Below are 12,651 nucleotides of genomic sequence, written 5' to 3'. Positions count from 1 at the left end.
TAAGAACAGATGAGTAAATATTTGCCCTCAGAAAGTCCATCATCTTGTGGAGAAGATGAGCATTACAGCAGAAGTCACAACACCAGCAAATAAGGGCTAAGTTCCAAAGGAGGGTTACAAGACAGAGAGGAGAGAGGCATTCAAGCGAGGGCTGGAGGAGTCAGGAAAGAAGGTGGGGCTTCCTGGAGGGGGTAGAGCCAGAGTTGGGTATTGGGAAAGGGTAGGAAGAGCATTTCAGGTAAGAAGCAGTGTACAGGAAAAGCCTGTGAGAAACGTGTGAACAAGAGATGGTGAGGAGGCCAGCCTGGCTAGGGTGGGGGGACAGGGAAGCATGTGGAAGCGGTTGGAGCTGAGACCACCGGAGAACCAAGTTGAGAAGTTCTGGCTGCCAGGCTGAGCCATTTGCACTGTACCCGATGGGCAATGGGAGACCAGCAGGGCAGTAAACTGAGTAGAGAGAGCATGGCTCAAGAATCTCCAGGCCCCTTTTAGTCCTGGCTTTCTCTCTCTTTAAGGCTGCTGTCCTAGCCCACAGGAAACACGCTGAAGTCTCTGGGTGAAGATGGATGAGAATGCATCTGTCCTCAAGATCGGGGACCTCTGGCCAGGAGGGAGACCAGCCCACAGACGGTGCAGACAGTGTTGAGGCCTGGCATGCTGCCCTTCAGGTGAGAGAACCCAACATTCCTCTGCTGTCTCCCTGCCTTGGGTTCTATCTTCCACCCCACCCCACTCCACTGTGCCTCACAGGGGTAGGGAGGACAAAGCCATGTGTCAGCTCTTCCCCCCACCCCCCACCCCCAAATACCTTTCTCTGCCTTCACATTCTCTCTGCCTGCCTGAAACGCCCTTCCCACTTCCAGGTCTCTATCTGGTGAGCTCCTACTGATTCTTCCAACCCCAGTTCAAACTTCACCTCTTCTTTGGAATCTTCCCCGAATCAGACAAGCACAGGAAATTACTCCTACTACTTTGTTCGTACAGTTAGTGTAATGCTTATTGTTGTGCATGGCTGGAGGTCAAGGACCGTAGCTGACCTGCCTTTATAATCCTAGAGACCAACATAAAGCCTGATCCAAAGCAGGCGCTCAACAGATAGGTGTGAAGTGGACAGCTGAGCTGTTACACTGCTCCCAGAGAACCCCACAAAACCCAACCCCAGAAAGACCACTGAGTCCAATTCCAGTTAAAAAACACATTGGCAAAACAGAGGTTGACCGTAATGGAAAAGGACCTGGAAATTAGGTCCTCTAGGAAAGAATCTAAGGCACCAGGTGTGTTTGGATTGGAGAGAAGAACACCTCATAGACTTTTTTTTAACACTGTGTGAAAAGCTGCAGAGAAGGGAGATTAGGTGTTTAACCTTCAGTGGCCCAAACTGCAACCACTTGTAGAAGTTACAGGGAAGCAGGTTTCAGCTGAGATTAAGAAAAACATCTTTAACTACAGGCTTCCAGCAGTGGACTGGATTGCCTCTAGTAGCCTCGGGGAACAGGGAGAAGGCATCAGAAGCTGAGGGAAAGGGAACCAACATCTACTAAGCAACCATTCCCTGCTACGTGCTTATATATACATTAGCCATTTAATCATGGCATCAACCACGCAGAGAGGAATCATCAGTATTTCCATTCTATAGATGAGAAGAGTAGAGATGGAACGAATATGGGTCTATGTTTACAAAGTCAATCAGGATTAATACCCAGGTGGCTCTGACTGCAAAGTCAGTGGCTTTTCCTCTATATCATGCACTGCCCACCTGGAGGTGGGGGGGGGGGAAGGTCAGGGGCTCTGCAGGGGAGAATCCTGTACCTCAAAAGAGGACGAATCGGAGAGGTATCAAGGTCCTGGCTGTTCAACACTTCAGCTCTGTTCTGGGGATAGGGGTGGAGTTGGCATAAGCAGATGACTCCCTGCGATAGCCAATGAGTGACAGTGATAGAAAAGCAGAAAAATGAAAAAATAGGCTACATCTGGGACTTCTCCTGAAACGCGACAAGAGCAGACACTGCAGTTTGCACATCATCTCCTCTCTTCCACCTTCCCTTGCCTCTTTTTTCTCTCATTGCTCTTTAAAAAGCTTCATTCAACAAATACCGATTGAGTGAGTTTTGTGTATAGATCACTTGGCAAGACAGGGAATAAGCACAGCTCCTTCTTGCAAGGGGCATCTGAGCTAAGAACTGACTCGGTCCACTCTCTGGGATCTCACCAAAGCCTGGCCCTCTTTCCTGACAAAGCAGGGATAGGCTAGGCTAGGAATAGAACATTTACAGAAACTTTGCATCAGTGGGAAAAAATGTGTTTTAAGGAAGAGATTGAGTGGGTGACAAAATGAGTGCTTTGTTTCAGAGATAATTGAAATCACTTGGTTTACTGAGAAACTTTGAAGCAAAGACAAGACTTGCCCCAGTATCATAGTGGATGTTACCTTCTTCATTCCATGCGCCCTCTGCCAACAATCCCACACAATCTCTTCCCCCTGTCTGGATGCCTCCCCCTCCGACACCATAGCACGTCTGCTGGATAAAACCGTATTCATTTTCTAAGACCCAGTTCAAATCCCATCTCTTCTTTATATTCTTGCCAAACTCCTCCAGTAGAATAATTTACTCCCACGTGGTTCATAAAATTAGTAAAGGAGGAAACACTGCAAGCTGCTCTAGGTCAAACTGTGGGCAAGAGCTAAGCTTCACCCTGTTCCCCACAGGCCCCAGCACAGGAGTCAGCCAACTATGTCTTACGGGCCAAATCTGCCCTTCTGCCTGTTTATAATAAAGTTTTATTGGAACAAAGCCAAGGCCGTTCATTTACATACTATCAATGGCTGTTTTCACACTTCAATGGCAGAGCTGAACACTTGTAAGAGACCCTATGGCCCACAGGCCTAAAATACTCTATGATCCTTGACAGAAAAGTTTAATGATTCCTGAGTTAGCACATAATACGTGGTGAATAAACGAATGGCAAATGCCATAAGGGGTTTTATGAAGAAACTTCAACTGGTGTTCGGATGGCCTGGGTCCCAATTCTGCCTCAACTGCTTGTTTGACTATGCAAATGATGGTAGATAAATAGATGGGTGGCAGGGAGGTGGGTAGATAGGCAAGAGTTTTGGGTGCTGGGTGCTGCGCTAAGTATTTTACACTTATTACCCACTCTATCTTCACAACAACTCCATGGGTAGCTATTAGTATTTTCTTCAATGAAAGAAGAAGAAATGGAGGTTTAGAGCGGTCATAGCACCTGAGTGGTAGAGCCAGATCTCAAACTCAGGTCTGTTCTACTCCAAGCTTGAAACTACCCGCTACCTTAGGACACCCTACTGAGATTCAGATACTGAGTTTCTTCATGAAATGAGGATTACTGGGTGGGCAGTGTGGTTTCCAAGCCTTTTTAGCAAGCGTAAATTTAAAAATAGGATACGGAACCCGCACATGCAGAAGCCTACCGAAAGGTGCCAGAACTTAGGCCTGCTCCTCATCTGCCCCCTCAGCGCCCCCGCCTCTCTGGCCGCTCCATGGCCCTGGCCAACCTCACGACGGCCCCAGAATTCCTCCTCCTCGGCCTGGTGGATGGAACAGACATCCACCCGCTGCTCTTCCTGCTCTTCCTCGGCGTCTACCTGCTCAATGCCCTGGGCAACCTGGCCATGGTGGTGGTGGTGAGGTCGGATGGGGCCCTCCGCTCCCCCATGTACTATTTCCTGGGTCACCTGAGCCTCGTGGACGTCTGCTTTACCACTGTCACGGTCCCCAGACTGCTGGCCGGCTTGCTCCACCCGCGCCAGGCCGTGTCCTTCCAGGGATGCTTTTCCCAGATGTACTTCTTCGTGGCTCTGGGCATCACCGAGAGCTACCTGCTGGCAGCCATGTCCTACGACCGCGCGGTGGCCATCTGCCGCCCCCTGCACTACTGCGCGGTCATGACGCCCCGGCGCTGCGCGGCGCTGGTGACCACGTCCTGGGCGGTGGCCCACCTGCACTCGCTGCTGCACACGCTGCTCATCTCGGCGCTTTCCTACCCGTGCCCCGCCCCTGTGCGCCACTTCTTCTGTGACATGACGGTGATGCTGAGCTTGGCGACCTCGAACACGGCGACCGCGGAGGCTGCCATCTTCTCTGAGGGCCTGGCCGTGGTGCTCACCCCGCTGCTCCTCGTGTCGCTGTCCTACGCGCGCATCCTCGTCGCGGTGCTGGGAGTACGGGCGGCCGGGGGCCGGCGCCGCGCCTTCGCCACCTGCGGGGCCCACCTGGTGGTGGTGTCGCTTTTCTTCGGCTCTGTCCTCTCTGTCTATTTCCGGCCGTCCTCCGCCTACTCAGCCCTCTATGACCGCCTGGCCAGCGTGGTCTATGCTGTGCTCACACCGACCTTGAACCCTTTCATCTACAGCCTTCGCAACAAGGAGGTCAAAGGCGCCCTGAAAAGGGGGCTCAGATGGAGGGCTGCACCCCAAGAGGTGTGAGGGAACGTCCTGGTTCACTGGCATTTCAATGATAAGAAAGATTACAAAAGAACACGCCCCTCTTTTTCTAGCTTCCCAAAGCACTAGCAATATTGGTCCTGTAGCATCTTATTTCTGGTTAAATTAAAAATTAGACCCGAAACAAAGGTGACAATGTGTTTATTTTACAGAGATGGGTACATAGCAATAAGCTAAATTCATTTCTGCCTTGACTGAATGTTTGAAATAGAAGCTACTTGTAAATTTTGGAAAAATGAAAGGGAACAAGCAGGGGACCAAGGAAAGAGCCTTATAGCTTCTGTAGAGAAAGGGGGAAGAGTGTGATATGGCAGCAGTCTAGTGGATGGAGAGGAAAGCCGAGAAGCAGTGCAGATGCAAGAGTTTTTAAGGAGGTTTTTTTTGGCAGGGGGTGGGGTGGGGGGAGAGGGCACTGCAGTGTAGACCACATTCTTTTCAGACTCCTTTTCTGGAAACTTCAGGAAAGACCTAGTTTTTATTTTAAGTATTCAAAAAATTATTTTTAAGTTCTATTCCCTAGACAATATGTCCATCATTTTCATGGCAGGAGTTCAAAAATACAGATGAAGATACAATTCTCTTTGACTATCACTCAATCCAACCTCCACCCCCATCCCAGTTACCAGTTCAATACCTCCCTTGCCTTCCTCTCCCTGCTTTTGACACATAGATCTTCTCACTCTCTACATATTATTCTGTAATTTCCCTTGTCATGCAACAATAGTCTAGGAGATCTTTTCTTATCACAATAGATGGAACTTTTTCACTTTTAACTTCATGGTATAGAACCCTATACTGTGATATTCCAGAGTTTAACCATTCTCTTATTGATGGTTATACTTTCCCAATGTTTCACTATTACAATGATGTAATGATATCCTTGTCATAAAAATAATAAAAGATAACTTTTAGTGAGGACTTATGTGCCAGACGCTGTCCTAAGTACTCTACATGTATGTCTGCCTTAAATCTCACAAGATTCCAGGAGGAAGATATTATTCTCATTGCACAAGAGAGGAAACAGGCCTAGAGAAACCAAGCGGGCTTCCCAAAGCTGTAAGACTAAGCAGTTTATCTACTTCAATAATTTGTAGTTGACTCTTTTCATAATATTGAGCATATTTTAGTAATATATAAGTTCCTAAAATATAACTGTGCCTGTATTTTCAATTTATTTTATTTCAGTAGTATTCTTGTGATTTTAAGATTGCCTCTTTAACTGTTAATTTTGCTTCTTTTTCACTCCCAGAGTTCCTTATTTGTATCTTTTCTATTTTGTTGCCTTATTTTACGTGCCATTTTATCTGTTATTATTCATATTACCAAAGAACCAACATTTAGTTATTATCATTCTTTTGCTTCTTGGTTTTCAACTCCATCAAGCTTTTACTTTCATACTGATGAATTCCTTCCTCCTGGTTTCTCTGTGTTGATTTTGTTAAACCTTTTCCAGATTCTTGAGGCTTGTGTATCCTCTCGACTTCGGGAGGGGTGTCTCTGCTAAGGTTCACTGTTGCTGGACCTCGACTACACTCAGCATGGATAATACATGTCTTTTCTTTTGAGAAGGGAGTTGATGCCCTTCTTAGGGCTTACTGTTTCTGCTGACTGATTCTGTTAGACGCAGCAACGTCTTCCATCTGGTTCTGGGCTCTGACTTTAGCTGCCGCTACACGGTCCCCTTACTCATTATCCTGATAGCCTCTGGAGACACACTAGCTCTCAACTCCAGCAGGGCTCCAACAGGGTACGTAAGAACTTTTCAGATCTTCATGGCCCAACATGGTTGCAAAAATTCATGTTTATGTGCATGCGCATGTTGTGTGGGATTTCAGACACTCTTCCGTAGACCAGAGCTGTCATGATATGGCCGTGTAGTGGTGGGCTTTTCTGCAAAGTGGCTTCTCCCAGAGTACCACCAGACAAGGAGGGAAAGTTCACTGTGGCCTCCAATATCCAAAACTATTTGAAGATTTCACTATACCCCCATTTGGCTATTGAAGGACAAAGAGCAGGGCCTCACACTAATATCTGGGCTCTCCTTAGAATCACTATTATTTCACATTATTCTTTTTTTCCCCCTTCTTTTAAAATTTATTTATTTAAATTCAAGTTAGTTAACATACTGTGTAGTATTGGTTTCAGGAGTAGAACCCGGTGATTCATCACTTTCGTACAACACCCAGTGCTCATCCCAACTAGTGCCCTCCTTAATGCCCATCACCCATTTAGCCCATCCCCCCACCAACTTCCCCTCCAGCAACCCTCAGCTTGTTCTCTGTATTTAAGAGTCTCTTATGGTTTGCCTCCCTCTCTGTTTTTATCTTAGTTTTCCTTCCCTTCCCTTATGTTCATCTGTTGTGTTTCTTAAATTCCACATATGAGTAAAATCATATATTTGTCTTTCTCTGACTGACTTATTTCACTTAGCATAATACACTCTAGTTCCATACATGTTGTTGCAAATGGCAAGATTTCATTCTTTTTTGATTGCCAAGTAGTATTCCATGGTATATATACATACATACATGTATACACACACACACACACACACACACACATACACACACACACATCTTCTTTATACATTAGAAAAAAGAAATAACAGAACTAAGTATTTGAAAGAAATATGTATACTTACCAATCCTGATGTTAACTTTGTGTATCTTCAGTACCCAAGACAGGTAACTGAAATCCTTATTAGAAAACAATAAGAGAATTTAGTAAGGTGTAATATTTTTAAAATGATATACAAAACAATCAGTAACTCTTTTATGTACAAAAAACTTACTTGTCTAAAAACATAATAGTGACCCCATCCAACATTTTTTTTCAATGTAAAATACCTAGGACTAAATGTAGAAAGTAATATGTAATAATATACTAGGTTAAGACACCTACAAAATTCAACTAAGAAATGAAAACCTGGAATAAATAGAAAGGTATTCATTATTTATAGTTTGTAAGACAACTGTACAAATAGCCAACTCTAATTCACAAATCAATGTAATAATTCAGTGCAACTCAAGTTAATTTCCCAACATATTTTTTAAATTGTAATTTAATAAAATAGATCTAAAGTATATCTGAAAGGATAAATGTGTCAGGAAAGTATTGAAAGAGAAGAATATAGAAGAGGGCTTGTCACACAAGGTACTTAAAATGTACCGTTATACATAGTATGGCATCAATATAATAAGTCCAGAAATTAATAATAATAATAATATAAGCCCAGGAAGTATATGTGAGCACTTAAGACATTGTAAAGGTAGTTTTTTTTTATACCTGTGAAGGTGGAGACAACTCACTTCCTGAGGAAGGGGAAAAAAGAAAAAGGACAGTTGGCCTTAAAATTTTGGGTGGATCAAGCATAGAGATGTGGAAACTAACACTGTACAAGAGCTAGAAAAAAGAATGAGATAATAATAATAATTTGGGGATAGAAAAGCCATTTCCAAGCATGTGGAAGAAAAAAATCATGAAGTAAAAATCAACTTATTTGTCTACTTTGAAGTTTATGATCTTAGTAAGGGAAAAACACATCACTACCAAGTTCAAAAGATGAATAACAGACTGAGGGAAATGTTGCCTAGAAGATAGATAATGTGATCATAAGAAAAAAGAAAATCGACTCAAGGCTAAGGACATGCACAAGGAAAAGTAACTAATCAATATAAAGAGATGTTTGAGCTCACTGATACATACAAAGATTCAATTTAAAAATAGTAAAATATCATATTTTGATGAATATTTTGAGAACAAAAAATCCAGAGTTGGGAACATGTAAAGAACCAGCCACTCTCATTCACTTTTGGAAGGAGTTTACCTTAGCAGAATTCCTGGGAGGCAATTTGACAACTTCCACCCACTTATAACCTGTTCATATCCTTTGATCTAGTACACCCATTTCTAAGAATGTGTCCTTAGAAACACAGCATAAGTCCACAAGGAAACGTATGGATGAGGAAATAAAATTGAAGTATTGTTCAAAATCATAAAAAACTGAAAACAACCCAAGTGTTTACCAAGATTATTTAAATAAATTATAGTAAATGCATCCATTCAACAAGCACTGTATAGATTCTAAGATCATTATATATCTTTGTATGAAATGATGAATTCAAAATATATTTTATATAACAACCTGAGAAAATGGTGTGTATAATTTAATGCTATTATATGTAATGTTAGTCTACACAGAAATTATCTATGTACATAGAATATTCCCCAACTTCTAACTGCTTTTATGGGGGAGGGCAGAATTTGGGGGAACCTTCCATTACACTTTATTATTTATTTCTTTGTTGTTTGGATAATTTTCCAGTGAGAATGTATTCTTTTTGTAGTCAATAAAAATTTTTGAAGAAGAAAGGAAGTCAAAGTTGGCATTATTAGGAAGACTTCTTTCAAAAGGTGAGATTTTTTTTTAAGGCACACTTTAATTTCAAGAAACATATGAAAATGTATTCAAATCAAATCAGTTATTACTGTCCATCTAGCAAGTAAAAGGCACTGAAGTAGTCATTGAAGAGATAAGAGAGCACCTGTCTTCAAGACACTGAAAATATACTTGAAAAGAAGTAAACAAAGAAAGCATCACATAATTTCAGTGTAATATTTCAGAGGAAAAAAATCTACCTGGGGGTCATAAATAGATTCTAACCCTCTGTCACTATTTGTGCTACTTTAGGCTATGTATGGGCCACCATTTTACTGTCTATAAATTAAACAATTCATAAGAGAATCATATGGCTCATTCCATATAATATGATTTTAATTCAAAAGAGAAATTTTCATCCAAAATATAGATATTATCAAAAGAAGCAGTCTGTCATTAACTGACAAGTGATTGGTAAATCAAAGGAAAAAACAATTTCGAGTATGATCATTAAAGTGGTGAATCAACCAACACCTGAAATGAAAATTAAAAACTAAATAAATAGGTAAGCAATGGAATAAATGATGATCCTTGGAGAGTAAAAAATTACAAAAGCAGTACATAATAAACTGGAAGACATTCTTCATGAAATAAACATGTTTGGCAGAAGCAAATCACTGAAGGGGCTGAGAAATTTGGATTTATTTATTAGAGAATTAGGAACTACTGTACTTTCTCTGAGTGCAGTAAACACTAGCGTTAGAGTGATATTTATTCAAATTTGAATAATAATTGCCAAGTGTCCACTACATGTCAGTCCTTGTGCTACATCACCCCCCAGATTCTGTGGTAAACCCAGGATGTGAGATGGACCCACCCCTAGTGACAATGAGAAAACCCCCTGGGCTGCATTAGCTTGGTGCTTACTAGACTTTACGGAATACTACTCATTGTCAATATTATGCCTACTGTTTGAAAACATACATTAGTCTTTAGAGTCCCTGTCCCAGAGAAAGCTGAATCGTCCATTTGGAAAATACTCTTCCTAAGGCTCCCTTTATGTCCCGATTCCTCAGGCTGTAGATGAAGGGATTCAGCATAGGGGTGACCACAGTGTACATCACGGCCATGACAGTCTCCTTAACAGTAGAATTGTTGTCTGAAGGGCACAAGTAGAGGCCAATGATTGTCCCGTAGAAGAGAGACACCACGGAGAGGTGGGAGCCACAGGTGGAGAAGGCCTTGCGGATGCCCCCGGCAGAAGGGACCCTGAGGATGGAGGACACAATCCGTGCATAGGATAAAAAGATCAACAGGAATGGAACAATAATGACAAGCCCTCCCAAAATAAATATCACCATTTCATTTATTTGAATGTCAGAGCAGGCCAACTTTAGCAGAGCTGACATGTCACAGAAAAAGTGAGGAATCACATTATCAGCACAGAAGGACAGCCGAGCCGTGAGTAGCGTGTGCAATAAAGAGATAAAAGTGGTTAGCACCCAGGACAGCACCACCAGGGAGAGACAGAGCTTGGGGCTCATGATGGTGGTGTAGTGCAGGGGAAAGCAAATGGCCACATAGCGGTCATAGGCCATGGCCACCAGGAGGAAGCTCTCCAAGTCTGCAAAAAGCAAGAAGAAGTACATCTGGGCCAGGCAGCCGGCATAGGGGACGGACGGGACCTGGCTCTGCATGTTCTGCAGCAGTTTGGGCATTGTGACAGAGGAGAAGCAGAGGTCAGAGAAGGACAAGTTGCTGAGAAACAAATACATGGGCGTGTGGAGGCGGGAGTCCAGGAGAATGAGGATGATGATGAGCAGGTTCCCCACGACGGTGGTAACATACATGAGCAGGAACAGGGCATAGAACTGGTCCCGCAGCCCTGGCTCAATAGGCAGACCCAGGAGGAGGAACTCTGAGATGACACTTTGGTTTCCCATTTTCATGTTGCTTTTGTCCTACCTTTGTAAAATTAAAAATAATTTGCATGACAGCGTGAATATGTATGTGTATATACACACATATATACACACTTCAGAATTTTCAAAAAGAAATCTTAATTTTTTTAATTAAATACCCACAAGTCATAAGGGTTAAGTTCAGTACTTCTTCCACTAGGATGAAAGTATAATATGTATTAACTCATTCATTCTTCACAGCAGCCCTATGAGATAGGTACTATTTTCTTCAGTTTTTACGTTTAAAAAGTTGATATTTATACTCAGTAGGTAACTTGTCCTAGGTCCCACACCTATTGAGCAACAGATCTGGGACTGCAGCCAACAGTCTAACTTTGGAGCTTGACTTTTAGTGGGGAGTGCTTCCAGAACTGGTTACACTTTGCAGGTTAGCAGGTATTACTGAGACAAAGTCCTACAGACGGCAGCACAGACAGAATGAGTTCTGAGAGTAAAGCATTATGGGGGAGGAAATGTTTTTTATTCACATATCTGATAATTAAAGAGAGATGCCTACAGTCAGCTTCAGAATATCCATAAATACAACCATTTTCTCTTGGTCAGAGGACACAGCAAGAGGGTCAGGTCCTCTCTGTGGTAGAGGTGCACAAAAGCACCGGGAACCACAAAACTTGTGGTGCAAATCAACCAGTTCAAGGAGTGGGAAATTAAAGGGTCCTTGAACTCTCTCAACTTGTGAATACCTCAAAAAACAGGGATAGAATAATTTTTGACATATTACTCTTAGAAGGTTTTGTTTCCTCGCTCTTCACTTTCACTTCTTCCCGTTCAATAGATAGTTAGCTCTATGCTCCTTGCCTCAGGATACAGACATGGCAGGAAAGCAGAAATGGTTCACAAGTTTTCCTGGCTTTTATTTCCAAAAGCCTGAGCTCCAGAGTGAAGCCAGAATTTACCGGTAAAGAAAAAAAATGGACTAGAATTGGGAGGTGAAGTGAAGCTTCCTCCCAGCAAACCAGAAAGAGATCTCCTTGAGCTGGGGGTGGGGGGTGCAGGCAGAGGAAGGGTGGGAGAATGATCAGTGGGTCACAAGAACAGAGATGGCAGACCTGGCAATGCCACCAGGAAGGCAGGAAGGTCAGATATAATCACTGATTCAGAGGAGAGAGAACTTTAAAAAAGTACCGTATGTAATTTTTTGCCAATAGATCTGATGATTTAAATGAAATGGTTAACTTCAGGGATACCTGGGTGGCCCAGCTCGTTGGACATCTGACTTTGGCTCAGGTCATGATCTCGCAGTTCACGAGTTCAAGCCCCGCGTTGGGCTCTGTGCTGACAGCTTGGATTCTGCATCTCCCTCTCTCTCTGCCCCCACCCCCTACCTCACTCTGCTGTCTCTCTCTCTCTCAAAAATAAATAAACATTAAAAAGTTTTAAATAATAATTAACTTCGGAGAGGAAAAAACAAGTATATGACTAATATTTACCCAAGAAATGAGAGGTGACCAATGCGGGCTTCCCCTCTTGTCTCTGTGGATCCCTCAAAGCCAATGGGCTGGCATTCATTTTTCCCCCCCTAGCCAGGCAATTAGAGCCCCGGTCTTCTAAATAAGGAGTTATGAGCTCAAATATCACCAGGGCTGCTTAACAGGATGTAGCCTCCAGAGCCGACCCACCGTGAGGGCCAGGACTGTGTCTACCTTGATCACTGTGAGATCAAGTTTTCTACTTGTAGATTTGATGGTAGTTGATGGTATCACCACATTTGTTGATTCTAGCAACTGCATGAAGGACAATAAAGTACCACAAATTCTTGTAGAACTTATGGTCCAAAAAGAGAAGTTGTAGAGACCACATTATTTGAAGGT

The 12,651-nt window shown here is 43.0% G+C and overlaps 2 protein-coding genes across 2 annotated transcripts; one reads left to right on the top strand and one right to left on the bottom strand.

Annotated features, from left to right (window-relative positions):
- Nucleotides 1-3,188: 3,188 nt before the first annotated feature.
- LOC109255213 (olfactory receptor 1L6) lies at nt 3,189-4,788 on the top strand. Its single transcript, XM_019429738.2, has one exon. It carries the CDS (start codon nt 3,518-3,520, stop codon nt 4,460-4,462), a length of 945 nt encoding a protein of 314 aa, XP_019285283.1. The 5' UTR covers nt 3,189-3,517; the 3' UTR covers nt 4,463-4,788.
- A 4,441-nt stretch (nt 4,789-9,229) lies between these two features.
- Nucleotides 9,230-10,884, bottom strand: LOC109255109 (olfactory receptor-like protein DTMT). The gene has a single exon (XM_019429540.2). It carries the CDS (start codon nt 10,805-10,807, stop codon nt 9,851-9,853), a length of 957 nt encoding a protein of 318 aa, XP_019285085.2. The 5' UTR covers nt 10,808-10,884; the 3' UTR covers nt 9,230-9,850.
- Nucleotides 10,885-12,651: the final 1,767 nt, after the last annotated feature.

Source organism: Panthera pardus, unplaced genomic scaffold (assembly GCF_024362965.1).
Source record: "Panthera pardus isolate Hobbes unplaced genomic scaffold, ASM2436296v1 HiC_scaffold_3, whole genome shotgun sequence".
NCBI classification, from domain to species: Eukaryota; Metazoa; Chordata; class Mammalia; order Carnivora; family Felidae; genus Panthera; species Panthera pardus.
The sequence above is the reverse complement of the archived record's forward strand: the minus strand, read 5'-3'. Positions and strand labels throughout refer to the sequence as shown.

Bases quoted from the DNA above. Each gene is read 5' to 3' on its own strand.
- LOC109255213 (XM_019429738.2), top strand. From the start codon at position 3,518: ATGGCCCTGGCCAACCTCACGACGGCCCCAGAATTCCTCCTCCTCGGC.
- LOC109255109 (XM_019429540.2), bottom strand. From the start codon at position 10,807: ATGAAAATGGGAAACCAAAGTGTCATCTCAGAGTTCCTCCTCCTGGGT.